Genomic DNA, 27,178 nt, shown 5'->3' on the forward strand with positions numbered 1-27,178 from the left:
TGCTGCCAGAAATCCTGAACGTTTCCAGCAACTTTGTTTTTGTCCCATATTTACAGCATCTGCAGTTCTTTTGGCGTTTACCATGAATATGATGGACCAGTTCATGTTTTCCTACCCATCACTTTGATGTATTTGAACCCAATCTCTTCCAGCAACAGAGTCAGGGAGCTTAAGGTTTGCATAGCCAAAACCAGAGGAATGTCAGGTGCAAACAGGGACATTACTGGAGTTATAACCAGTGAACACCGCAAAGAGGACGGACAAACTTTCCAGGACTGCCCCACCTACTGGTTTGCTGCATTACTGCAGGCAACAAATCAGAGGTGCCTCAGTGTAGCTGTTACTGCACGCTCTGAAAGATAATTCTCTGCCAGGTCCCAGCACTAGGGCAATGTGAGAGACAGAGTTTGTAAATCTCTCATCACCAGGTAGACACACCTCCCCCGGCTCCGCCCCAAATGCAAACATAATCACAGCACTGTTTGGAAGACAAGCTTCAAACTATATTTAACTACGGAAAACAATGTTTAAATACCAACATTCAAGAGGTTACGGGTGAAAGGAGGTTTAATGGAAATGGCTCCCCGAGAGCAATAACCTGATGGTAAAAACCCCTCTGGCCTGGGAACTCACCTCTGGGATCTGGGTTTGAATTGAGTCCAGGCTGAGGAAAAGGGAAGCTAGAGTGATTCCTACTGGAGTTCACTAGCTAGTCCCGACTGTTGCAGAACAGATGTGAGATGTATGCCAATAGTAGAGGCCTCCCCATCTAACTACATCAGAAATACTGGAACCAACACTATGGACTTCAGCTGGAGGCCATTTCTGGTGTACTGGAGGTTGATTGCAGAAGAGGAACAGGAAGGGAACAGGAACTCAATGCGGGAAGATTCGGACAACAATAACCAGATGAGGTTAATAACCTGTAGTTCATCACCTCTAACACTATGTGCTGTCCCATCACACCATAGATACAGGACCCATTTGACAACCCATAATGCAACTGGGAAAAGTCTGATAAACTGTTGCACCACTGAGTCAAGCAAATCACAAACCCTCTCTGTGAATGTAACAGAGAGACAGATGATGCTGCAAGTCAGCACAGGGAGCCCAAGACCCCATTCCCCAGTCAGTGGTACCACTGCACCAAGGTGCTGGCTGAAAGGCAAACAGGAAGCACGTGAATTTATTGGTTGAACACCAGTAACCAACACGATCAGCAGTTTCTCTTCCCACTGGTTTAATGACTGCAGGACTCCCAGACTGTTGTATGCAGTGGCTACAGAAATGCCACCATCCTCCTTCAGGAAAGGAGGACAATGTGAACTGTATCTACCAGAATCACCGCCACTCCACTCTCCCTCCACGTCAGCGGCAGCTCACGGTCTCTCAAATCACAGGTAATCAAGAATTTCCGTCTCCATTTCATTTTCACTTCCTTCTGACGGTGGAAACTCTTCCTCTTCGTCTTCCTCATCCTCAGCAGATTCAGAATCTTCCCTCTCCTGTGTGACCAATGGCTTCTTTCTTGAAGGGGGTGAAACTAAATGCAAAGTGAAGGAAAAACTCATTAACAGGCGTGTGGAGTCAGTCTCACACGGGGGCTGAGGCGATGACCTACGACCTATGCTTCTGGCCAAAGTGGAGGTGCCCATTATCCAGGTCACCCACAAACACACCTGTATGTAAAAGGAATACTTGCCAATTGACTCTCTGCGTCATGCCCAGGTTACAGCCAAACTCAGATGGCACGTGTCAAAGCTGAGCAGATTTCACTGAACGCAGAATATGTAAGGGCAGGGGAACAATGTGCTGAGAAAGGTGCTGTCACATTGGGAGCACAGGTGGCATGCAACACACACACAAGGTATGGAGAAGTTGGTCACAGTTAGAGGGAAATGGGAAGGAGACAGCCAGAGGGGACTAAGCCTAACCCTAACCGAAAGGTGTTAAATTGTGCAGATTTCTTTTCAGCATGCACACTGGCTTCACCTGCTTTATTCTTGTGCCAGGCTTCTTTAATCATGTTAGACATCTGGTCCCGGAGCTCATCGTTGGTTTTTGGCAGACACCACCCATCTCGCTCAGTACATGTCGTCTCCTTGGCTTCATTGCGATGAATTATTTTTCTTAAACTGAAATGGAAGAGCAGCCAGAAGGGGACAATGAGAACTGTTTCAAAAATGCTGTTACTGAATTGCGGAACCTGGACTGCTCTGCCAAATACAGTCTGTATATCCTGATCTGGATAACGCTCTCTATCATGTACCCTCTGGTGAGCTTCGCAGCAGAAATAAACTGACGGCTGACCAAAAAAATTCAATTTATAATAGCACCTTTTCACAATCGGCCTCTGTTGGAATACTGTGTTCAATTCTGGTCTCCCTGCTATAGGAAGGATGTGAAATTTCAAAGGATTCAGAAAAGATTTACAAGGACGTTGCCAGGGTTGGAGGGTTTGAGCTACAGGGAGAAGCTGCATTGGCAGGGGTTACTTTTCCTGAGGTGTCAGAGGCTGAGGGGTGAAAAAAAATAATGACGGACATAGATGGGGTAAATAGTCAAAGTCCTTTTTTCCAAGGTAGAGGGTCTAAAACTACAGAGCACAGGTTTAAAGTGAGAGGGGAAAGATTTAAAAGGGACCTGAGGGGCAACTCTATCATACAGAGGGTGGTGTGTGTGTGGAATGAGCTGCCAGAGGAGGTGGTGGAGGCTGGTACAATTACAACATTTAAAAGGCATCTGGATGGGTAAATGAATGGGAAGGGTTTAGAGGGATATGGGTCAAATGTTGGCAAATGGTCCTAGATTAATTTCGGTATCTGACTGGTATGGACAAGTTGGACCAAAGAGTTCGTTCCATGCTGAACGCCTCGACAACTCTCGTTTTCAAGTCAAGAGTCACATACACATATTCCACCTGTCTCTGCCAATACATTCTGACAGACCGCTGAGGGAGGCCCGCACTGTCGGAGGGTCGGCGCTGAGGGAGGCCCGCACTGTCGGAGGGTCGGCGCTGAGGGAGGCCCGCACTGTCGGAGGGTCGGCGCTGAGGGAGGCCCGCACTGTCGGAGGGTCGGCGCTGAGGGAGGCCCGCACTGTCGGAGGGTCGGCGCTGAGGGAGGCCCGCACTGTCGGAGGGTCGGCGCTGAGGGAGGCCCGCACTGTCGGAGGGTCGGCGCTGAGGGAGGCCCGCACTGTCGGAGGCTCGGCGCTGAGGGAGGCCCGCACTGTCGGAGGCTCGGCGCTGAGGGAGGCCCGCACTGTCGGAGGCTCGGCGCTGAGGGAGGCCCGCACTGTCGGAGGCTCGGCGCTGAGGGAGGCCCGCACTGTCGGAGGCTCGGCGCTGAGGGAGGCCCGCACGGTCGGAGGCTCGGCGCTGAGGGAGGCCCGCACGGTCGGAGGCTCGGCGCTGAGGGAGGCCCGCACGGTCGGAGGCTCGGCGCTGAGGGAGGCCCGCACGGTCGGAGGGTCGGCGCTGAGGGAGGCCCGCACGGTCGGAGGGTCGGCGCTGAGGGAGGCCCGCACTGTCGGAGGCTCGGCGCTGAGGGAGGCCCGCACTGTCGGAGGCTCGGCGCTGAGGGAGGCCCGCACTGTCGGAGGCTCGGCGCTGAGGGAGGCCCGCACTGTCGGAGGCTCGGCGCTGAGGGAGGCCCGCACTGTCGGAGGGTCGGCGCTGAGGGAGGCCCGCACTGTCGGAGGCTCGGCGCTGAGGGAGGCCCGCACTGTCGGAGGCTCGGCGCTGAGGGAGGCCCGCACTGTCGGAGGCTCGGCGCTGAGGGAGGCCCGCACTGTCGGAGGCTCGGCGCTGAGGGAGGCCCGCACGGTCGGAGGCTCGGCGCTGAGGGAGGCCCGCACGGTCGGAGGCTCGGCGCTGAGGGAGGCCCGCACGGTCGGAGGCTCGGCGCTGAGGGAGGCCCGCACGGTCGGAGGGTCGGCGCTGAGGGAGGCCCGCACGGTCGGAGGGTCGGCGCTGAGGGAGGCCCGCACGGTCGGAGGGTCGGCGCTGAGGGAGGCCCGCACGGTCGGAGGTTCGGCGCTGAGGGAGGCCCGCACGGTCGGAGGGTCGGCGCTGAGGGAGGGCCGCACGGTCGGAGGGTCGGCGCTGAGGGAGTGGGCACTGTCGGAGGGTCGGCGCTGAGGGAGTGGGCACTGTCGGAGGGTCAGTGTTGAGGGAGCGGGCACTGTCGGAGGGTCAGTGCTGAGGGAGCGCCGCACTGTCGGAGGGTCAGTGCTGAGGGAGTGGGCACTGTCGGAGGGTCAGTGTTGAGGGAGTGGGCACTGTCGGAGGGTCAGTGTTGAGGGAGTGGGCACTGTCGGAGGGTCAGTGTTGAGGGAGCGGGCACTGTCGGAGGGTCAGTGTTGAGGGAGCGGGCACTGTCGGTGGGTCAGTGTTGAGGGAGTGGGCACTGTCGGAGGGTCAGTGTTGAGGGAGTGGGCACTGTCGGAGGGTCAGTGTTGAGGGAGTGGGCACTGTCGGAGGGTCAGTGTTGAGGGAGTGGGCACAGTCGGAGGGTCAGTGTTGAGGGAGTGGGCACTGTCGGAGGGTCAGTGTTGAGGGAGTGGGCACTGTCGGAGGGTCAGTGCTGAAGGAGTGGGCACTGTCGGAGGGTCAGTGTTGAGGGAGTGGGCACTGTCGGAGGGTCAGTGCTGAGGGAGTGGGCACTGTCGGAGGGTCAGTGTTGAGGGAGTGGGCACTGTCGGAGGGTCAGTGTTGAGGGAGTGGGCACTGTCGGAGGGTCAGTGCTGAGGGAGTGGGCACTGTCGGAGGGTCAGTGTTGAGGGAGTGGGCACTGTCGGAGGGTCAGTGTTGAGGGAGTGGGCACTGTCGGAGGGTCAGTGTTGAGGGAGTGGGCACTGTCGGAGGGTCAGTGTTGAGGGAGTGGGCACTGTCGGAGGGTCAGTGCTGAGGGAGTGGGCACTGTCGGAGGGTCAGTGTTGAGGGAGTGGGCACTGTCGGAGGGTCAGTGTTGAGGGAGTGGGCACTGTCGGAGGGTCAGTGCTGAGGGAGTGGGCACTGTCGGAGGGTCAGTGTTGAGGGAGTGGGCACTGTCGGAGGGTCAGTGTTGAGGGAGTGTGCACTGTCGGAGGGTCAGTGTTGAGGGAGTGGGCACTGTCGGAGGGTCAGTGTTGAGGGAGTGTGCACTGTCGGAGGGTCAGTGCTGAGGGAGAGGGCACTGTCGGAGGGTCAGTGTTGAGGGAGCGGGCACTGTCGGAGGGTCAGTGCTGAGGGAGCGGGCACTGTCGGAGGGTCAGTGCTGAGGGAGTGGGCACTGTCGGAGGGTCAGTGTTGAGGGAGCGGGCACTGTCGGAGGGTCAGTGTTGAGGGAGCGGGCACTGTCGGAGGGTCAGTGCTGAGGGAGCGGGCACTGTCGGAGGGTCAGTGCTGAGGGAGTGGGCACTGTCGGAGGGTCAGTGTTGAGGGAGTGTGCACTGTCGGAGGGTCAGTGTTGAGGGAGTGTGCACTGTCGGAGGGTCAGTGTTGAGGGAGTGTGCACTGTCGGAGGGTCAGTGTTGAGGGAGTGGGCACTGTCGGAGGGTCAGTGTTGAGGGAGCGGGCACTGTCGGAGGGTCAGTGCTGAGGGAGCGGGCACTGTCGGAGGGTCAGTGTTGAGGGAGCGGGCACTGTCGGAGGGTCAGTGTTGAGGGAGTGGGCACTGTCGGAGAGTCAGTGCTGAGGGAGTGGGCACTGTCGGAGGGTCAGTGTTGAGGGAGTGGGCACTGTCGGAGAGTCAGTGTTGAGGGAGCGGGCACTGTCGGAGGGTCAGTGTTGAGAGAGCGGGCACTGTCGGAGGGTCAGTGTTGAGGGAGCGGGCACTGTCGGAGGGTCAGTGTTGAGGGAGTGGGCACTGTCGGAGGGTCAGTGTTGAGGGAGCGGGCACTGTCGGAGGGTCAGTGTTGAGGGAGTGGGCACTGTCGGAGGGTCAGTGTTGAGGGAGTGGGCACTGTCGGAGGGTCAGTGTTGAGGGAGAGGGCCCTGTCGGAGGGTCAGTGTTGAGGGAGTGGGCACTGTCGGAGGGTCAGTGTTGAGGGAGTGGGCACTGACGGAGGGTCAGTGTTGAGGGAGTGGGCACTGTCGGAGGGTCAGTGTTGAGGGAGTGGGCACTGTCGGAGGGTCAGTGTTGAGGGAGTGGGCACTGTCGGAGGGTCAGTGTTGAGGGAGTGGGCACTGACGGAGGGTCAGTGTTGAGGGAGTGGGCACAGTCGGAGGGTCAGTGTTGAGGGAGTGGGCACTGACGGAGGGTCAGTGTTGAGGGAGTGGGCACTGTCGGAGGGTCAGTGTTGAGGGAGTGGGCACTGTCGGAGGGTCAGTGCTGAGGGAGTGGGCACTGTCGGAGGGTCAGTGTTGAGGGAGTGGGCACAGTCGGAGGGTCAGTGTTGAGGGAGTGGGCACTGTCGGAGGGTCAGTGTTGAGGGAGTGGGCACAGTCGGAGGGTCAGTGTTGAGGGAGTGGGCACTGTCGGAGGGTCAGTGTTGAGGGAGTGGGCACTGACGGAGGGTCAGTGTTGAGGGAGTGGGCACAGTCGGAGGGTCAGTGTTGAGGGAGTGGGCACTGTCGGAGGGTCAGTGTTGAGGGAGTGGGCACTGTCGGAGGGTCAGTGCTGAAGGAGTGGGCACTGTCGGAGGGTCAGTGCTGAGGGAGTGGGCACTGTCGGAGGGTCAGTGTTGAGGGAGTGGGCACTGTCGGAGGGTCAGTGCTGAGGGAGTGGACACTGTCGGAGGGTCAGTGTTGAGGGAGTGGGCACTGTCGGAGGGTCAGTGCTGAGGGAGTGGGCACTGTCGGAGGGTCAGTGTTGAGGGAGTGGGCACTGTCGGAGGGTCAGTGTTGAGGGAGTGGGCACTGTCGGAGGGTCAGTGTTGAGGGAGTGGGCACTGTCGGAGGGTCAGTGCTGAGGGAGTGGGCACTGTCGGAGGGTCAGTGTTGAGGGAGTGGGCACTGTCGGAGGGTCAGTGTTGAGGGAGTGGGCACTGTCGGAGGGTCAGTGCTGAGGGAGTGGGCACTGTCGGAGGGTCAGTGTTGAGGGAGTGGGCACTGTCGGAGGGTCAGTGTTGAGGGAGTGTGCACTGTCGGAGGGTCAGTGTTGAGGGAGTGGGCACTGTCGGAGGGTCAGTGTTGAGGGAGTGTGCACTGTCGGAGGGTCAGTGCTGAGGGAGAGGGCACTGTCGGAGGGTCAGTGTTGAGGGAGCGGGCACTGTCGGAGGGTCAGTGCTGAGGGAGCGGGCACTGTCGGAGGGTCAGTGCTGAGGGAGTGGGCACTGTCGGAGGGTCAGTGTTGAGGGAGCGGGCACTGTCGGAGGGTCAGTGTTGAGGGAGCGGGCACTGTCGGAGGGTCAGTGCTGAGGGAGCGGGCACTGTCGGAGGGTCAGTGCTGAGGGAGCGGGCACTGTCGGAGGGTCAGTGTTGAGGGAGTGTGCACTGTCGGAGGGTCAGTGTTGAGGGAGCGGGCACTGTCGGAGGGTCAGTGTTGAGGGAGCGGACACTGTCGGAGGGTCAGTGCTGAGGGAGTGGGCACTGTCGGAGGGTCAGTGTTGAGGGAGCGGGCACTGTCGGAGGGTCAGTGTTGAGGGAGCGGGCACTGTCGGAGGGTCAGTGTTGAGGGAGCGGGCACTGTCGGAGGGTCAGTGTTGAGGGAGTGGGCACTGTCGGAGAGTCAGTGCTGAGGGAGTGGGCACTGTCGGAGGGTCAGTGTTGAGGGAGTGGGCACTGTCGGAGGGTCAGTGTTGAGGGAGCGGGCACTGTCGGAGGGTCAGTGTTGAGGGAGCGGGCACTGTCGGAGGGTCAGTGTTGAGGGAGTGGGCACTGTCGGAGGGTCAGTGTTGAGGGAGTGGGCACTGTCGGAGGGTCAGTGTTGAGGGAGTGGGCACTGTCGGAGGGTCAGTGTTGAGGGAGAGGGCCCTGTCGGAGGGTCAGTGTTGAGGGAGTGGGCACTGTCGGAGGGTCAGTGTTGAGGGAGTGGGCACTGACGGAGGGTCAGTGTTGAGGGAGTGGGCACTGTCGGAGGGTCAGTGTTGAGGGAGTGGGCACTGACGGAGGGTCAGTGTTGAGGGAGTGGGCACAGTCGGAGGGTCAGTGTTGAGGGAGTGGGCACTGACGGAGGGTCAGTGTTGAGGGAGTGGGCACTGACGGAGGGTCAGTGTTGAGGGAGTGGGCACAGTCGGAGGGTCAGTGTTGAGGGAGTGGGCACTGTCGGAGGGTCAGTGTTGAGGGAGTGGGCACAGTCGGAGGGTCAGTGTTGAGGGAGTGGGCACTGTCGGAGGGTCAGTGTTGAGGGAGTGGGCACTGACGGAGGGTCAGTGTTGAGGGAGTGGGCACAGTCGGAGGGTCAGTGTTGAGGGAGTGGGCACTGTCGGAGGGTCAGTGTTGAGGGAGTGGGCACTGTCGGAGGGTCAGTGTTGAGGGAGCGGGCACTGTCGGAGGGTCAGTGTTGAGGGAGTGGGCACTGTCGGAGGGTCAGCGCTGAGGGAGTGGGCACTGTCGGAGGGTCAGTGCTGAGGGAGTGGGCACTGTCGGAGGGTCAGTGTTGAGGGAGTGGGCACTGTCGGAGGGTCAGTGTTGAGGGAGTGCTGTGCTGTCAGTGCTGAGGAAGCACTAACTAGTCAGACAGTGAGTACTGAGGGAGTCTCACACAGTAGAAGGTGCCAACTTTCAGATGAAACTTTAAGCTGGGAACATTCCTTTTTCTCCAATAGATTTGGAAATGCCGACAGTAGTATGTGAACAAGAACAGGGACTTTCTCCATTGTATCCTGGTCAATATTTATTCTTCAACCAACTCAGCTGCACAGTAATGAATGAGATGAAGCCTTTGAAACAAACATGTCCAGTTTTTACCCGTCTCAATCCATCCATAGTGTAGCAGCTCCCAAAACTCTGCTCCCATTTCCCACTTTCCCCCCATCATTACCTGTCTGCATCCAGGTCACACAACTGGTAAAACATCTGTCGATAAGGTGGTAGAGTGTCCTCCTGGAATATGTAAGCTGATTGCTGGAATTACAAAATCAACAGCAACAGGTCATCGACAGATTCAAATTTAATAAACTCCAGACTGCTTTAAATTCAACTTTGTTGAGACCAGGATTTTGGATGTTTCAGACTAACATTTGTCTGAGGGATTTTCAGGGGCCTCAAAGATATTTTGGCAGGAATAGCAGTGCTGAAGGGACAGCAACAACAGGGAAACTTTCAATAAGGTGGAATGATTCAACCCATTATCAATAAGCCAGTGGCACCCACTAGGTATTTACTACGGAGCTTTAGCCCATGAGTTACCACCGAAGTAGGTTTTGTCCTGATAAAAACACAGACGTTACCCTAATAATAACAAGCCTGTGCTGGAAACTTACCTTGAGCTTGTATCCAGATGTTGTGAGTTGTTTCTTCTGTGGGACATTGGGAACTACTGAAGCTTTTCCCAGATCTTGAATACTCACAACCTGAGGGGCTAAGAGGTAGAGGAACAGCATCAATTCTACCCTCAGTCTGACTTAAATCACACAAACAAATCTCCATGCCCCTTTACACTACTCATGCTTGATAATGCAGCTACCTGCATCAGCAAGTGTGTCTGCTGTTAACTTACGGAAGCAGACTGAGACTTTTGGGTCAATCAACAAGTCTGAACACATTCTTACGATTCAGCCAATGTTAATTCTTCAAACAATCTCAATCATGTCTTCAGAACTGGGTGCAGTGTCTTTGAGAGGAGATTCAGGGGGTACTGGCTTTTAAAGTAACAGAAATGCTGGTTTACTTGGCTTTCCATTTTTGCCAAGTATTGCCCAAAGCATGCATCTCCGACTAAAACCAAAGCTGGAAGTAGAGGGGACTGTAATCAGATCAATGGTTTCTCTCCACAGGGTCGCATATCTCCATGGGCCAAGAGGACTGCTCTCCTGCCCGGTCCCTGAAACCAGCCCGTGGGACACGTGCCTGGCCGGACCGAGGGCTGTCCAGCCTGTATATAGAACATTACAGCACAGTACAGGCCCTTCGGCCCTTGACGTTGTGCCGACCTGTCATACCGATCTCAAGCCCATCTAACCTACACTACTCCATGTACGTCCATGACGACTTAAATGTACCTAAAGTTGGCGAATCTAATACCGTTGCAGGCAAAGTGTTCCATTCCCTTACTACTCTCCGAGTAAAGAAACTACCTCTGACATCTGTCCTATATCTTTCACCCCTCAATTTAAAGCTATGCCCCCTTGTGCTCGCCGTCACCATCCTAGGAAAAAGGCTCTCCCTATCCACCCTATCAAACCCTCTGATTATTTTATATGTTTCAATTAAGTCACCTCTCAACCTTCTTCTCTCTAACGAAAACAGCCTCAAGTCCCTCAGCCTTTCCTCATAAGACCTTCCCTCCATACCAGGCAACATCCTAGTAAATCTCCTCTGCACCCTTTCCAAAGCTTCCACATCCTTCTTATAATGCGGTGACCAGAACTGTACACAATACTTCAAGTGCGGCCGCACCAGAGTTTTGTACAGTTGCAGCATAACCTCTTGGTTCCGGAACTCGATTCCTCTATTAATAAAAGCTAAAACACTGTACCGCTTTCTTAACAGCCCTGTCAACCTGGGTGGCAACTTTCAAGGATTTGTGTACATGGACACTGAGATCTCTCTGCTCATCTACACTGCTAAGAATCTTACCATTAGGCCTGTACTTTGCCTTCCGGTTACTCCTACCAAAGTGCATCACCTCACACTTGTCTGCATTAAACTCCATTAGCCACCTCTCAGCCCAGCTCTGCAGCTTATCTATGTCTCTCTGCAACCTACAGCATCCTTCGTCACTATCCACAACTCACCGACCTTAGTGTCGTCTGCAAAATTACTAACCCATCCTTCTACGCCCTCATCCAGGTCATTTATAAAAATGACAAACAGCAGTGGACCCAACACCGAACCTTGCGGTACACTACTAGTAACTGGTCTCCAGGATGAACATTTCCCATCAACTACCACCCTCTGTCTTCTTTCAGCAAGTCAATTTCCGATCCAAACTGCTACATCTCCCACAATTCCATTCCTCCGGATTTTGTACAATAGCCTATTGTGGGGAACCTTATCAAACGCCTTGCTGAAATCCATATACACCACATCAACCGGTTTACTCTCATCTACCTGTTTGGTCACCTTCTCAAAGAACTCAATAAGGTTTGTGAGGCACGACCTTCCCTTCACAAAACCGTGCTGACTATTCCTAATCAATTTATTCTTTTCTAGATGATTATAAATCCTATCCCTTATAACATTTTCCAACACTTTACCAACAACTGTGGTAAGGCTCACTGGTCTATAATTACCAGGGTTGTCTCTACTCTCCTTCTTGAACAGGGGAACCACATTTGCTATCCTCCAGTCATCTGGCACTATTCCTGTAGACAATGACGAGTTAAAGATCAATGCCAAAGGCTCAGCAATCTCCTCCCTGGCTTCCCAGAGGATCCACGATAAATCCCATCTGGCCCAGGGGACTTATCTATCTTCACCCTCTGTAGGATTTCTAATACCTCTTGTGAACGTCAATCCCACCTAATCTAGTAGCCTGTATCTCAGTATTCTCCTCGACAACATTGTCATTTTCTAGAGTGAATACTGTTGAAAAATATTCATTTAGCGCTTCCCCTATCTCCTCTGGCTCCACACACAACTTACCAACTACTATCCTTGATTGGGCCTAATCTTACTTTCGCCATTCTTTTATTCCTTAAATACCTATAGACATTCTTTTATTCCTTAAATACAGTGCACTCAGTGAGTAAGGAGCCAGCCAGAACCCGGGAAATCTTCAAGTGCATGCCACTTCACGCTGTCGAGGTAGTCTCACCACCAAGTCACTCTTTAAAATTCAAACATACAAACTCTCCACATTGTTCATCTCAACATTGAGAGTTGTGGATTGAAGGTGGTGGCAGAGAGGGGGAGGGACAATGTCAGAGGGGCATTTGAACAAACTTTCACATCCAGTCTCTCTTTCCAACTCAACTATTTGAGCAGAAGTTGCTGCGACAACAGTGGCTAACCAGCTAACTAAGAACTCAAAGATCTCACCTCTCTGCCTGGGCAGCACTTCCACTGTCCAAAACAAAACAACAGCAGCACACTGCATTAAAAAACAAACTCCCCAGAGAACAGTGGATCTTCAGAACAGGCTTCCAGCTTGTCCAGTGGACACCGATTCACCACACATGACTCCAGACCCACAGCAACGTGGCTACTTCTAAACTGGCCTCTGAAACGGCCAAGCAAATCACTCAGTTCAAGAACTGTTGAGGATGGGCTATTAATGCTGGTCAGTGATAACCAAAGCCCATCAAGCAATTCTTAAAACGTTAGGGGGTTACAGAGAGATTTCCTGGGTCTTGCAGCACAGTGGAAGTGTCCCTAGCCCTGGACCAGAAGCTGTAGGTTCAAGAGAGGTTTACCACATGTTCTCCTCCCCCAGAATGATCTGGGCTTTTCAATGAATTGTGTGGCTGTCCCATGTAAGTTGGGATGAGGACTGTCTATATCGGGAAGTACAAGGTATCACAAGTTGTGTGGATCACATTGTTTGGGTAACAGGGTCTATCAGCAAACAAAGAAATCTTCTGTTCTATGTTCTAAGCCTGTGTTATAGAACTCTATGCTCTGAAGAAGGGTCATTGGACTCGAAACATTAACTCTGCTTTCTCTCCACAGATGTTGCCAGAGCTGCTGAGTTTTCCCAGCAATTCCTGTTTGCGTTTCGATCATCGTATACAGATCTTCTGTGCTCCATACCTGGTTTGCTGATGGTGATGGGGAGGCTGTAATTAAACGTACTGCGCTTTGCCTTCACTGGCATGTCTGAGGGTACATAACCTGGAAACCAAAATGATATTACACCGACATCATTTTTGTTATTTAACAACAGTTCCAGATTCCAGTTCAACCGTTCACCTGTGTGTTGTCACATAGTTCAGGAATCATCTCTTGCTCAGCGCCGAGGGAGCGCCGCACGGTCGGAGGGTCAGCGCCGAGGGAGCGCCGCACTGGGTCAGCGCCGAGGGAGCGCCGCACTGGGTCAGAGGATCAGCGCCGAGGGAGCGCCGCACTGGGTCAGAGGGTCAGCGCCGAGGGAGTGGGCACTGTTGGAGGGTCAGCGCCGAGGGAGCGCCGCACTGTCTGAGGGTCAGCGCCGAGGGAGCGCCGCACTGTGTCAGAGCCGAGGGAGCGCCGCACTGGGTCAGAGCCGAGGGAGCGCCGCACTGTCTGAGGGTCAGCGCCGAGGGAGCGCCGCACTGTGTCAGAGCCGAGGGAGCGCCGCACTGGGTCAGAGGGTCAGCGCCGAGGGAGCGCCGCACTGTGTCAGAGCCGAGGGAGCGCCGCACTGTCTGAGGGTCAGCGCCGAGGGAGCGCCGCACTGTGTCAGAGCCGAGGGAGCGCCGCACTGGGTCAGAGGGTCAAATCGATTCTTGCTGCTAATTACCATGCTTGGTGCTGCATCGAAGCCTGAAATCCAACACCTGGTAAATCTTCGCTTTGGGATCTTTTCGTGGATCGTACCCAAACCTGACCCAGAGACTCCGCCAGGGCCCTGTAAGCTGTGACAAAGGATGTAGGGGAAGGGGAGATGTATCAAAATTAGTCCTAAAAAAATAAAGTTTTAAAGCTAGTAGGGAAGCAGCCATTGGTTATTGTTTGATTAATTAATTTATTGATATAAAGCAGGAACATATGAGGGTCTTTTGATGCAGCTGATGTCTCTAAGTCTCGGCCAGTACATTCAAATCAGACTCGCCCTGAAGATGTAACCTAACACGTCCAAATAGGTTGATTAAAAAAAAAGGGAAGAACAGGGATTTGAGGAGAGAACTGTAGGACTGGTATAATCAATAAACTCTCTTCACAAATAAAATCTACGTCTCTTAGTTTGACTATCCTGGTTAAAATCTACTAACAGTTGCATTATTAATACATCTGTCAGTCTGCGCTAATGCTTAAATATGACATCTATTCACTGTCTGCAGGTTAGCGCTATGGGGAAGAAGCCTGGTTTAAGTGATATAACAGACAAGCTCTGTGAGAATCTGGTATTATATGATGCAATTGTACGGCATTAGAAAGGGGTGGGATGGTGCAACTTATAGCTGGAGAAACAAAGGAAATAGATGTATTGGTGGGCCATTCAGCTCTCTCAGCCTACTCTGCCATTCATTTTGATCATGGCTGATCATCCACTCAGTACTCTGTTCCCACTTTCTCCCCGTATTCTTTAATCCCTTTAACCCTAAGTGCATAACTCCTTCTCGAAAACATTCCGTGTTTCGCCCTTAATTACTTTCTGTATCAGGGACTCAGATAGGCTCACCACTCTCCGTGCGAAGAAATTTCTCTTCATGTCAATTATAAACAGCTTACCCACGCCCAGAGACTATGGTCCCTAATTCTGGACTCCCTGGTAATCAGAGATATCCTTCCTCCATTTACCGTGTAGTTATAACATCATACACCCTGGGCGGCACGGTGGCTCAATGGTTAACACTGCAGCCTCACAGTGCCAGGGAACTGTGTTCGATTCCAGCCTCGGGTGACTGTCTGTGCAGAGTTTGCACATTCTCCCCGTGTCTGCGTGGGTTTCCTCCAGGTGCTCCGGTTTCCTCCCACAGCCCAAAGATGTGCAGGCTAGGTGGATTGGCCGTGCTAAATTGCCTGTAGTGTTCAGGGGTGTGTGGGTTATAGGGGGATGGGTCTGAGTGGGATGCTCCAAAGGGTGGTGTGGACTTGTTGGGCCGAAGGGCCTGTTTCCACACTGTAGCTAATCTTAAAAGAATTTTACAGGTTGGCCTCCCCAGCTAGAAAGACCTTAAGCCCTCAAGAAGTTTCAAGCTGATCAAAGCTCAGTATCACCCTGAGTTGATTCACTCTGCCCTCATCTACCCAAGCATCTCTCACACCAAGGATATCAAGAGACCAGGACACATCAATCCTCAGCAATCAAACCTGAAAATGGTATCAAACACGATTTGTAGTTAGCAAGGTACTACAGAAATAATCTCTGAATTCAATAAAAGCTTCACTACAAACTGAGTTCACACCTCTCCCTCCACAGCAGATTGATTTCTTTCCCTTTCGCTCTTGCGGATGGCGCCCGTTCTGAGAAACAATGGCTGGACTCTCCTGACCATGCACCCCACCCCCAACACACACATACACACACTCTCTAATCTGATGTTGCTACCAATTCATCTTAAGTGAACTTAAGATATCAAGTTACTCAAAATTCTTTTAATGGGATGTCGATATTGCTGACAAGGCCAGCATTTGTTGCCCATCCCTAATTGCCCTTGAACTGACTGGCCTGCTAGTGCTATTTCAGTCAGCAGTTAAGAATCAACCACATTGCTGTAGGTCTGGAAGAAGAATGAGAGGTGACTTTATTGAAACAAGTTAAGATTCTTAGGGGCCTTGACAAGAATAGACGTGGAGAGCTCGTTACCCCTTGTGGGATGGATCAGAATCAGAGGTCATAATCTCAGAATTAGCGAATCTGGAATTTTTTTTTTCCTCAGAGAGCTGTCAAGACTGGGTCATTAAGTATATTCAAGGCTGATATAGACAGGCTTGTAATCAGTAAAGAGAATCAGGATTACGGGCAAAGGCAGGAAAGTGGGAGTGCAGGATTATCAGATGAGCCATGATATCACTAAATGGTGGAGTGGACTTGATGGGCTGAATAGACTACTTCTGTTTTTACATCCTGTGGTCTTAAAAACTCACGCTCAGGCCAGGCCGGGTTAGAAAGGCAGATTTCTTTCTCTAAAGGATGTTCTCAAACTGAACAGGTTTTATAACAAGAACACCACCAAGAAAAACCAATGACAGTTGTCAAGCTTGCCATTATTGAGACTAACTCCAGATGATATTTTAATTAATTATATTTCAATTCGATGTCTGCTGTGGTGGAATTTGAACCTCTGTCCCCCAATGCCTGGGATGTTGGATTACTCGCCCAATGACATTACCACACACCATCCTCCCTGGTGCTGTCACCTTTTCAACTTGTTGGGGAAGGAGCCACAGTTCACACTTTAGCAGTGACAGAGCCAGTATCTGGACAGATGCACAGGGGCCCACAGAGTGTCACACACATCACTGACCCAGTCTGTACACTCCACTGTAAACGACAGCATATGCAGTTTACCATCACACTGGACAATGCATTCGTGATCTGGACTAATCAGTGGAACCAAGTTAAAGCAGCAACTCACCATGTAATAGGCCACAAAAGGCAGAAGCAGCTTCAGTTTGTCTGGGTGAATGTCAATATTCGACTTCACAGCATTTCGGGACCAGATGGGTCGGATTTCGAAGAGCTGTGTAGGGACAGACAGATATGAACAATCATGACTCTAGGTTCCAGTGTTCCTAATTACACTCTCTTCTCTCTAAGCTTGTGGATACATGACTCTAGGTTCCAGTGTTCCTAATTACACTCTCTTCTCTCTAAGCTTGTGGATACATGACTCTAGGTTCCAGTGTTCCTAATTACACTCTCTTCTCTCTAAGCTTGTGGATACATGACTCTAGGTTCCAGTGTTCCTAATTACACTCTCTTCTCTCTAAGCTTGTGGATACATGACTCTAGGTTCCAGTGTTCCTAATTACACTCTCTTCTCTCTAAGCTTGTGGATACATGACTCTAGGTTCCAGTGTTCCTAATTACACTCTCTTCTCTCTAAGCTTGTGGATACATGACTCTAGGTTCCAGTGTTCCTAATTACACTCTCTTCTCTCTAAGCTTGTGGATACATGACTCTAGGTTCCAGTGTTCCTAATTACACTCTCTTCTCTCTAAGCTTGTGGATACATGACTCTAGGTTCCAGTGTTCCTAATTACACTCTCTTCTCTCTAAGCTTGTGGATACATGACTCTAGGTTCCAGTGTTCCTAATTACACTCTCTTCTCTCTAAGCTTGTGGATACATGACTCTAGGTTCCAGTGTTCCTAATTACACTCTCTTCTCTCTAAGCTTGTGGATACATGACTCTAGGTTCCAGTGTTCCTAATTACACTCTCTTCTCTCTAAGCTTGTGGATACATGACTCTAGGTTCCAGTGTTCCTAATTACACTCTCTTCTCTCTAAGCTTGTGGATACAGGACTCTAGGTTCCAGTGTTCCTAATTACACTCTCTTCTCTCTAAGCTTGTGGATACATGACTCTAGGTTCCAGTGTTCCTAATTACACTCTCTTCTCTCTAAGCTTGTGGATACATGACTCTAGGTTCCAGTGTTCCTAATTACACTCTCTTCTCTCTAAGCTTGTGGATACATGACTCTAGGTTCCAGTGTTCCTAATTACACTCTCTTCTCTCTAAGCTTGTGGATACATGACTCTAGGTTCCAGTGTTCCTAATTACACTCTCTTCTCTCTAAGCTTGTGGATACATGACTCTAGGTTCCAGTGTTCCTAATTACACTCTCTTCTCTCTAAGCTTGTGGATACATGACTCTAGGTTCCAGTGTTCCTAATTACACTCTCTTCTCTCTAAGCTTGTGGATACATGACTCTAGGTTCCAGTGTTCCTAATTACACTCTCTTCTCTCTAAGCTTGTGGATACATGACTCTAGGTTCCAGTGTTCCTAATTACACTCTCTTCTCTCTAAGCTTGTGGATACATGACTCTAGGTTCCAGTGTTCCTAATTACACTCTCTTCTCTCTAAGCTTGTGGATACATGACTCTAGGTTCCAGTGTTCCTAATTACACTCTCTTCTCTCTAAGCTTGTGGATACATGACTCTAGGTTCCAGTGTTCCTAATTACACTCTCTTCTCTCTAAGCTTGTGGATACATGACTCTAGGTTCCAGTGTTCCTAATTACACTCTCTTCTCTCTAAGCTTGTGGATACAGGACTCTAGGTTCCAGTGTTCCTAATTACACTCTCTTCTCTCTAAGCTTGTGGATACAGGACTCTAGGTTCCAGTGTTCCTAATTACACTCTCTTCTCTCTAAGCTTGTGGATACAGGACTCTAGGTTCCAGTGTTCCTAATTACACTCTCTTCTCTCTAAGCTTGTGGATACAGGACTCTAGGTTCCAGTGTTCCTAATTACACTCTCTTCTCTCTAAGCTTGTGGATACAGGACTCTAGGTTCCAGTGTTCCTAATTACACTCTCTTCTCTCTAAGCTTGTGGATACAGGACTCTAGGTTCCAGTGTTCCTAATTACACTCTCTTCTCTCTAAGCTTGTGGATACATGACTCTAGGTTCCAGTGTTCCTAATTACACTCTCTTCTCTCTAAGCTTGTGGATACATGACTCTAGGTTCCAGTGTTCCTAATTACACTCTCTTCTCTCTAAGCTTGTGGATACATGACTCTAGGTTCCAGTGTTCCTAATTACACTCTCTTCTCTCTAAGCTTGTGGATACATGACTCTAGGTTCCAGTGTTCCTAATTACACTCTCTTCTCTCTAAGCTTGTGGATACATGACTCTAGGTTCCAGTGTTCCTAATTACACTCTCTTCTCTCTAAGCTTGTGGATACATGACTCTAGGTTCCAGTGTTCCTAATTACACTCTCTTCTCTCTAAGCTTGTGGATACATGACTCTAGGTTCCAGTGTTCCTAATTACACTCTCTTCTCTCTAAGCTTGTGGATACATGACTCTAGGTTCCAGTGTTCCTAATTACACTCTCTTCTCTCTAAGCTTGTGGATACATGACTCTAGGTTCCAGTGTTCCTAATTACACTCTCTTCTCTCTAAGCTTGTGGATACATGACTCTAGGTTCCAGTGTTCCTAATTACACTCTCTTCTCTCTAAGCTTGTGGATACATGACTCTAGGTTCCAGTGTTCCTAATTACACTCTCTTCTCTCTAAGCTTGTGGATACATGACTCTAGGTTCCAGTGTTCCTAATTACACTCTCTTCTCTCTAAGCTTGTGGATACATGACTCTAGGTTCCAGTGTTCCTAATTACACTCTCTTCTCTCTAAGCTTGTGGATACATGACTCTAGGTTCCAGTGTTCCTAATTACACTCTCTTCTCTCTAAGCTTGTGGATACATGACTCTAGGTTCCAGTGTTCCTAATTACACTCTCTTCTCTCTAAGCTTGTGGATACATGACTCTAGGTTCCAGTGTTCCTAATTACACTCTCTTCTCTCTAAGCTTGTGGATACATGACTCTAGGTTCCAGTGTTCCTAATTACACTCTCTTCTCTCTAAGCTTGTGGATACATGACTCTAGGTTCCAGTGTTCCTAATTACACTCTCTTCTCTCTAAGCTTGTGGATACATGACTCTAGGTTCCAGTGTTCCTAATTACACTCTCTTCTCTCTAAGCTTGTGGATACATGACTCTAGGTTCCAGTGTTCCTAATTACACTCTCTTCTCTCTAAGCTTGTGGATACATGACTCTAGGTTCCAGTGTTCCTAATTACACTCTCTTCTCTCTAAGCTTGTGGATACATGACTCTAGGTTCCAGTGTTCCTAATTACACTCTCTTCTCTCTAAGCTTGTGGATACATGACTCTAGGTTCCAGTGTTCCTAATTACACTCTCTTCTCTCTAAGCTTGTGGATACATGACTCTAGGTTCCAGTGTTCCTAATTACACTCTCTTCTCTCTAAGCTTGTGGATACATGACTCTAGGTTCCAGTGTTCCTAATTACACTCTCTTCTCTCTAAGCTTGTGGATACATGACTCTAGGTTCCAGTGTTCCTAATTACACTCTCTTCTCTCTAAGCTTGTGGATACAGGACTCTAGGTTCCAGTGTTCCTAATTACACTCTCTTCTCTCTAAGCTTGTGGATACAGGACTCTAGGTTCCAGTGTTCCTAATTACACTCTCTTCTCTCTAAGCTTGTGGATACATGACTCTAGGTTCCAGTGTTCCTAATTACACTCTCTTCTCTCTAAGCTTGTGGATACATGACTCTAGGTTCCAGTGTTCCTAATTACACTCTCTTCTCTCTAAGCTTGTGGATACATGACTCTAGGTTCCAGTGTTCCTAATTACACTCTCTTCTCTCTAAGCTTGTGGATACATGACTCTAGGTTCCAGTGTTCCTAATTACACTCTCTTCTCTCTAAGCTTGTGGATACATGACTCTAGGTTCCAGTGTTCCTAATTACACTCTCTTCTCTCTAAGCTTGTGGATACATGACTCTAGGTTCCAGTGTTCCTAATTACACTCTCTTCTCTCTAAGCTTGTGGATACATGACTCTAGGTTCCAGTGTTCCTAATTACACTCTCTTCTCTCTAAGCTTGTGGATACATGACTAATTCTTCACTAGCAAAGGGAAAAGACATAGTCACACTGTGTTTGCACTGAGGGAGAAATGGCTCCACATCGGAAAAAGTCCATTTGTGCATCTTCCTCAGGCAGTTGGGGAACTTAATTTTAAATATTTTAATATTCACAGCACTGCTCACAGTGAGCCAAAACTAAATACAGACTTCAGCTTTGAACAGCTCTATGAAGTGCCCCAGCAAGCTGCTTAAGTTGTATCAGACTAGGCAAAGCTGCAATTTAAGTAAATCCCTGCCCCGGAGGGACTTGCATTTACACTGGCTTGTCAAAAACTCAGGATGCCCCAAACAATCTCACAAAAAAAGTGAAGCACTTTTGAAATGTTGTCACTGTTGCAATGTAGAAAACACAGCAGCTAATGCAGAAAGCTCTGCAGACGGTAACATGCAAACAAGGAGATAATCTGTTCTACGCGTTAGCTGTGGGACAAATATTGGCAGGATTGTGCCCTGCTGTTCATAGAACATTACAGCACAGTACAGGCCCTTCAGCCCTCGATGTTGTGCTGACCTGTCATACTGATCTCAAGCCCATCTAACCTACACTATTCCATGTACGTCCATATGCTTATCCAATGACGACTTAAATGTACCTAAAGTTGGCGAATCTACTACCGTTGCAGGCAAAGCGTTCCATTCCCTTACTATTCTCCGAGTAAAGAAACTACCTCTGACATCTGTCCTATATCTTTCACCCCTCAATTTAAAGCTATGCCCCCTCGTACTCGCTGTCACCATCCTAGGAAAAAGGCTCTCTCTACCCACCCTCTGATTATTTTATATGTTTCAATTAAGTCACCTCTCAACCTTCTTCTCTCTAATGAAAACAGCCTCAAGTCCCTCAGCCTTTCCTTGTAAGACCTTCCCTCCATACCAGGCAACATCCTTGTAAATCTCCTCTGCACCCTTTCCAAAGCTTCCACATCCTTCTTATAATGCAGTGACCAGAACTGTACACAATACTCCAAGTGCGGCCGCACCAGAGTTTTGTACAGCTTCACCATAACATCTTGGTTCCGGAACTCGATCCCTCTATCAATAAATTCTTTAAAACTTTAGTTCAAAAGTGGCCCTGATCTGGAGAAATACCAGATGTACACAAAGCACAGATACCTTTATCACTCACCCTCTTCAGCTCCTCTTCAGCTTTCCGGTCTGTGGCCTGTGTGTTGAATTTCCTCCAGTTCTGAACAGCAGCTTCAAGAGGCTGGGATGGCACCTCTGGATCATCAAAATTCACAAATATGGCATTGTGAGGACGGCGAGCTCGCCCCAGGCCAATCAGGTTCTCGTTGGATAGTTTTGGAGGATGGTAACCATCCCTGAAAACAGGGAAAAGCAAAAATAACTAAAACAAACTTCAGTGGAATGTTTTCACAGAAACTGGATATTTGACTGTTCACTCATTAGGTAAAGTTGCCACAGCCTTACAGGACCATGGAGCTGCTCTTGCTTTAGAGTGAATCAACTGGTGGTGGTTTAACCTGAGGGTCACCATGCCTCAGGTGTGGGGACAACTTGAAAAGGACAGTCCTTCATGGTAACCTCAGCTGGTGCAGGGAGTTAAACCCAGGCTGATGGTGCAATTCTGCAGCCTTCCAGCCAACTGAGCTAACCAATCCCCCTCACCACCACCTCCTTTTCAATAGCAAATAAAAGCTGACATAACTAAAGAACAGAATCCCTCTCTCATCCCTCCTCTTCTTTGTGATCCCTAAACAGTGGGTGGAGATCTATTATAAAACCCACACACTGCCAATCTATAACTGGCTCTTTGGAGAATGTCATTGATTTCAGTTCGCCATTACTAACCATGTGCGAATGTGATAAAATACAGATCTGTTAATAGGAAGTATTAACCTTCATTTTTACAGCATCTTTTATGATCCCAGGGCACGCCAAAGCAGTCTGTAGTCATTTCATTACTTTTTTAAAAGCTATAACATAAGGAAACCCTGCAGCTCTTCTGTGCAAAACAAGGTCTCATGCACATCAATGAAACAGCGATTAGACGATCTGTTTTAGCTCCCAGATGACAGATGGATATTGCTCTTTGAATCCTGCCTTGAAATCTCTCATCCAAACACCAGTGGGTTCTTATTTGAACACTTCACCTGATAGGCTGCACCTCCAACAGTGCAGCACTCCCTCAGTAACTGCACTGCAATGTCAGCCTGGATTAGAAGTGCAATACCTAGACTAGAATTCACATCGACAATCCTGAATTCAGATGCGAGTGTGCTATTCCACTCAGCCATGGCGGTGTGAAGGCACAGAAAATACCACAAGACCACTCACATTTGCCTCACATGGACATATGTCCCTCTCACCTACAACAGCAAGAGGTGAGCTGCAGAATATCACTGACAAAGCCTCAAAGTAAGTCAGTTAGCTTTGTGGGGCAACAGGAGGAGGAATGAGAGACAAAATATAACAATGTAATGAACTTAGAGCCATCAAGAATCACTCAGAATACAACCTTATGGAAGTAATTACACTCTTACTTTGATGATGCTGCCTTGGCAAATTTAAAGCATTGAACTGGAAACAAAGTGTTTGAGAAAGTTAGCAGGTCTGGATGTAGTTTGCTCACTGAGCTGGAAGGTTAGTTTTCAGACGTTTCGTCACCATTCTAGGTAACATCATCAGTGAGCCTCTGACGAAGCGCTGGTGTTATGTCCCGCTTTCTATTTATCTGTTTAGGTTTCATTGGGTTGGTGATGTCATTTCCTGCGTTGGTGATGTCATTTCCTGTTCTATTTGTCAGAGGGTGGTAGATTGGCTCCAAATCAATGTGTTTGTTGATGGAGTTCCGGTTCGAATGCCATGATTTTAGGAATTCCTAGAATCATGGCATTCCAACCGGAACTCCATCAACAAACACATTGATTTGGAGATAATAAAATGTGAGGCTGGATGAACACAGCAGGCCAAGCAGCATCTCAGGAGCACAAAAGCTGACGTTTCGGGCCTAGACCCTTCATCAGAGAGGATGAAGGGTCTAGGCCCGAAACGTCAGCTTTTGTGCTCCTGAGATGCTGCTTGGCCTGCTGTGTTCATCCAGCCTCACATTTTATTATCTTGGAATCTCCAGCATCTGCAGTTCCCATTATCTCTGATACATTGATTTGGAGCCAATCTACCACCCTCTGAGAAAAAGAACAGGAAATGACATCACCAACCCAATGAAACCTAAACAGATAAATAGAAAGCGGGACATAACACCAGCGCTTCGTCGGAGGCTCACTGATGATGTTACCTAGAATGGTGACAAAACGTCTGAAAACTAACCTTCCAGCTCAGCAAACAAACTCACATCCAGAACCTCAACCTGAGCTGCAAATCTTCTCAAAACTCGTTAGCAGGTCTGGCAGTGTCGCTGATTAAACAAAACAGAGCTATTGGCTTCAGTGCATAGAATCTTCACTGAAAGTATTCTGGTCCAAAGAAGAAACATATCAGACTTCAAATGTTAATTCTGTTTCTCTCTCCCTAGATGCTGCCAGGCCTGCTAGGTGTCTCCACCATTTCCTGTTTCTTTTAGTTCAGATTTCTGACATCTGCAGTATTTTGCTTTTAACAAGTTGAAACTCCAGCAACGAATGCCTCCACTGACCTGTGCTGGACTTCTGGCCGGTAGTAATAATCCACAGGGTTATCCACACGGGAAAATATCGGTGGAGGAATGTAAAGTGGCAAATCCTGGTCAAAAAACTCTCTGTGCTCAGGCTTACAGAGAATGACCTTGTCATACATGGACACTTGCGAGCCACTTGGTGTTGTGTGCGTGACCAGAAACTGGAAATCTGACAATCCTATCAGACAAAATCAGAAGACCCACATTTATTAAATTTGGACATACAGTGAGGGAAGGTGTCAAAGAATCAGGATGCTAGCACAGGCTTGTACTCTGTAAAGTTTAGAAGAACAGGAGGAGCCCTCGGCAAGGCGGGGGCGGGGGCGGGGGGGGGGGTGGGGGAGACAGTGGTTAGCACTGCTGACTCGCGGTGCAGGGTTTGGTTCCAGCATTGGCTGACTGTCTGCTTGGAGTCTGCACTTACTTCCAGTATCTGTGTGGGTTTCCACCGGGTGCTCCGGTTTCCTCCTGCAGACCAAAGAACATGCAGGTTGGGTGGTCTGGCCATGCTAAGTTGACCTGTAGTGTCCAGGGATGTGCAGGCTGGGTGGGTTAGCCATAGAACATTACAGCACAGTACAGGCCATTCAGCCCTCGATGTTGTGCTGACCTGTCATACCGATCTCAAGCCCATCTAACCTACACTATTCCATGTACGTCCATATGCTTATCCAATGACGACTTAACTGTACCTAAAGTTGGCAAATCTACTACCGTTGCAGGTAAAGCGTTCCATTCCCTTACTACTCCATAGGAAATATGGGCTTACGGGGCTGGTGTGAGGAAGAGGGTCTGGGAGGGATGCTCTTCAGAGGGTCAGTGTAGAATTATTGAGTCAAATGGCCTCTTTCCAGCCTGTAGGAACTTGATGATTCTATGAGGATAGACATTTTGTCAAATTCCAGACTACCGAGGGCTGCTGGGGTTAAGGTTGTTAAAATATGTTTAAGGCTGAGATGGATAGATTTTAACCAGCAAAGGAGTCAAGGGTTACAAGATAAGGCAGGTAGATGCAGTTGAGGATTATCAGAACAGACGTGATCACACCAAATGACTAAGCAGACTCAATGGGCCATACGGTCTACTTCTGCTCTAATATTTTACAGTCACCTCAGCACAATAGTCACTGGTTACAGTTCTGCAGAGTTTCATTCCCACTGTATCTCCTCAGTTGTTACCAAAAATTCCCGAATCAGTGGAAATTTTTTTTACATCAACCACTACCAAACTTAGGCTGTCATTGTGTCAACACAAACAGTTATTTCCCCAGTTCTTCAGAGACATTAAATAGCATCCACACACTACCCAAGAAGGCATTACCCTGGAATTTGTAAGTGGTCCCAATAAGTCCAAGGATTTCCATTTCGTATTTAACCTCCTCTCCTCTGCCTTCCTCCGCATGAGATGTTCCTGCTCTCATTTTTCTCCACCTCCTCTTTACCCTGAGCAGCATGCTGGTTGACGGGAAACGGTTGGCACACACTGGGTGGCAGTAAGGGTCATTTGGGCGAAAATGCAGTTCCAGCCTCCGGGACGGGTCAGCATAGGTCTACACCAAAGGAAACAGGTTTAGAACGATTATTGTGAGAATAGTGGCTGCACGACCGTGTGAAAGAGAATAAACAAAACTTGCAATAATATAGCACCATTATAGCTACCTCCTGGCAAATTACAAGCAATAACGTATTTAAATGCTGCAATGGAGAATATGTGCTAATATCGGCCCTGTAAGATCCCACAAAGACCAATGAGCTATGACTTGTTTAAACAGTTTAAAAAATCAAAACAGATTTCGGTGTAGTGGGAGGTTTAGTCTGTTTCTAACCCTATACTGTCCCTATCCTGGGAGCATGTTATAAAAACACTGTAGAGAGAGCTTTACTCCATTTCTAATATTGTTTTGGCCCCTATCCAGTGGGTGTTTACTGAGGATAGTGCGGAGAGAGCTTTACTCCGTATCTAACCCCATACTGTCCCTGTCCTGGGAGCCTTTAATGGGAGTGGAAGTACTTACCGGGGACAGGGGTGTTTAATGGGGTTGGGAGTGTTCAATAGGATGGGGGTGTATATTTGGGGTGGTATTTATTGAGGATTGGGTGTTTATTTGGGGGGGTGGGGGTGTATAGTGGGGGGGGCGGGGGTGTTTAGTTGGGGGGGTGGGCGTGTTTAGTTGGGGGGGTGGGCGTGTTTGGGGTGTGTTTAGTTGGGGGGGTGGGGGGTGTTTAGTTGGGGGGGTGGGGGTGTTTAGTTGGGGGGGTGGGGGTGTTTAGTTGGGGGGGTGGGGGTGTATAGTGGGGGGGTGGGGTGTATAGTGGGGGGGTGGGGGGTATAGTTGGGATGGTGGGGGTGTTTAGTTGGGGGTGTATAGTGGGGGGGTGGGGGTGTATAGTGGGGGGGTGGGGGTGTATAGTGGGGGGGTGGGGATGTTTGGGGGGGGCGGGGGTGTTTAGTTGGGGGGGTGGGGGTGTAGAGTGGGGGGGTGGGGGTGTATAGTGGGGGGGTGGGGGTGTATAGTGGGGGTGTGGGGATGTTTGGGGGGGGCGGGGGTGTTTAGTTGGGGGGGTGGGGGTGTATAGTGGGGGGGTGGGGGTGTATAGTGGGGGGGTGGGGGTGTATAGTGGGGGGGTGGGGTGTTTAGTGGGGGGGTGGGGGTTTATAGTTGGGGGTGGGGTTGTTTAGGTGGGGGGTGGGGTTGTTTAGGTGGGGGGTGGGGGTGTATAGTTGGGGGGTGGGGGGTGTTTGGGGGGTGTATAGTGGGGGGGTGGGGGTGTTTAGTGGGGGGTGGGGGTGTTTAGTTGGGGGTGGGGGGTGTTTGGAGGGTGGGGATGTTTGGGGGGGGCGGGGGTGTATAGTTGGGGGGGGCGGGGGTGTATAGTTGGGGGGGGCGGGGGTGTATAGTTGGGGGGGACGCTCTCACCCGGGAAACCCCCTCCTCTCCCCCCAGGGTCTCCAGCATCTTCCGTCGATCGCGAACGGCCCCCGGATACTCGGCGCAGACCAGCCGCTTGTCCGGGTCAAACCGGAGCCTGACCGCCTTGGCCTGAGCTCCGGGACCTGCCGCTGACCACTGGCCGGACTCCATCCTCCCGCCGCCGTGTCTATCAACATCCGGTCCCACATACAACCGCTTCCGACTGGAGAGCATCGGGACAAACAAAGAGTCCGGGCAGCAACAAAGATTCTGCCTCAAGCTGCTCCTTAAACTAAATTACACAAATGTGCAATAATAGTATTTTT

At 50.1% G+C, this 27,178-nt stretch overlaps 1 protein-coding gene across 1 annotated transcript; it reads right to left on the reverse strand.

Moving 5' to 3' along the window:
• On the reverse strand, positions 1-27,060 carry gtf3c5 (general transcription factor IIIC, polypeptide 5). The gene is made up of 11 exons (XM_059638316.1): positions 26,859-27,060; positions 25,262-25,490; positions 23,921-24,119; positions 21,431-21,626; positions 16,249-16,353; positions 13,467-13,581; positions 12,779-12,859; positions 9,349-9,446; positions 8,907-8,989; positions 1,993-2,135; positions 1-1,543 (listed from the first exon to the last, which is right to left on the reverse strand). The coding sequence occupies exons 1-11, from the start codon at positions 27,021-27,023 to the stop codon at positions 1,395-1,397; spliced, it is 1,563 nt and encodes a 520-aa protein (XP_059494299.1). The 5' UTR covers positions 27,024-27,060; the 3' UTR covers positions 1-1,394.
• Positions 27,061-27,178: the final 118 nt, after the last annotated feature.

Source organism: Stegostoma tigrinum, chromosome 29 (genome assembly GCF_030684315.1).
Source record: "Stegostoma tigrinum isolate sSteTig4 chromosome 29, sSteTig4.hap1, whole genome shotgun sequence".
NCBI lineage: Eukaryota > Metazoa > Chordata > Chondrichthyes > Orectolobiformes > Stegostomatidae > Stegostoma > Stegostoma tigrinum.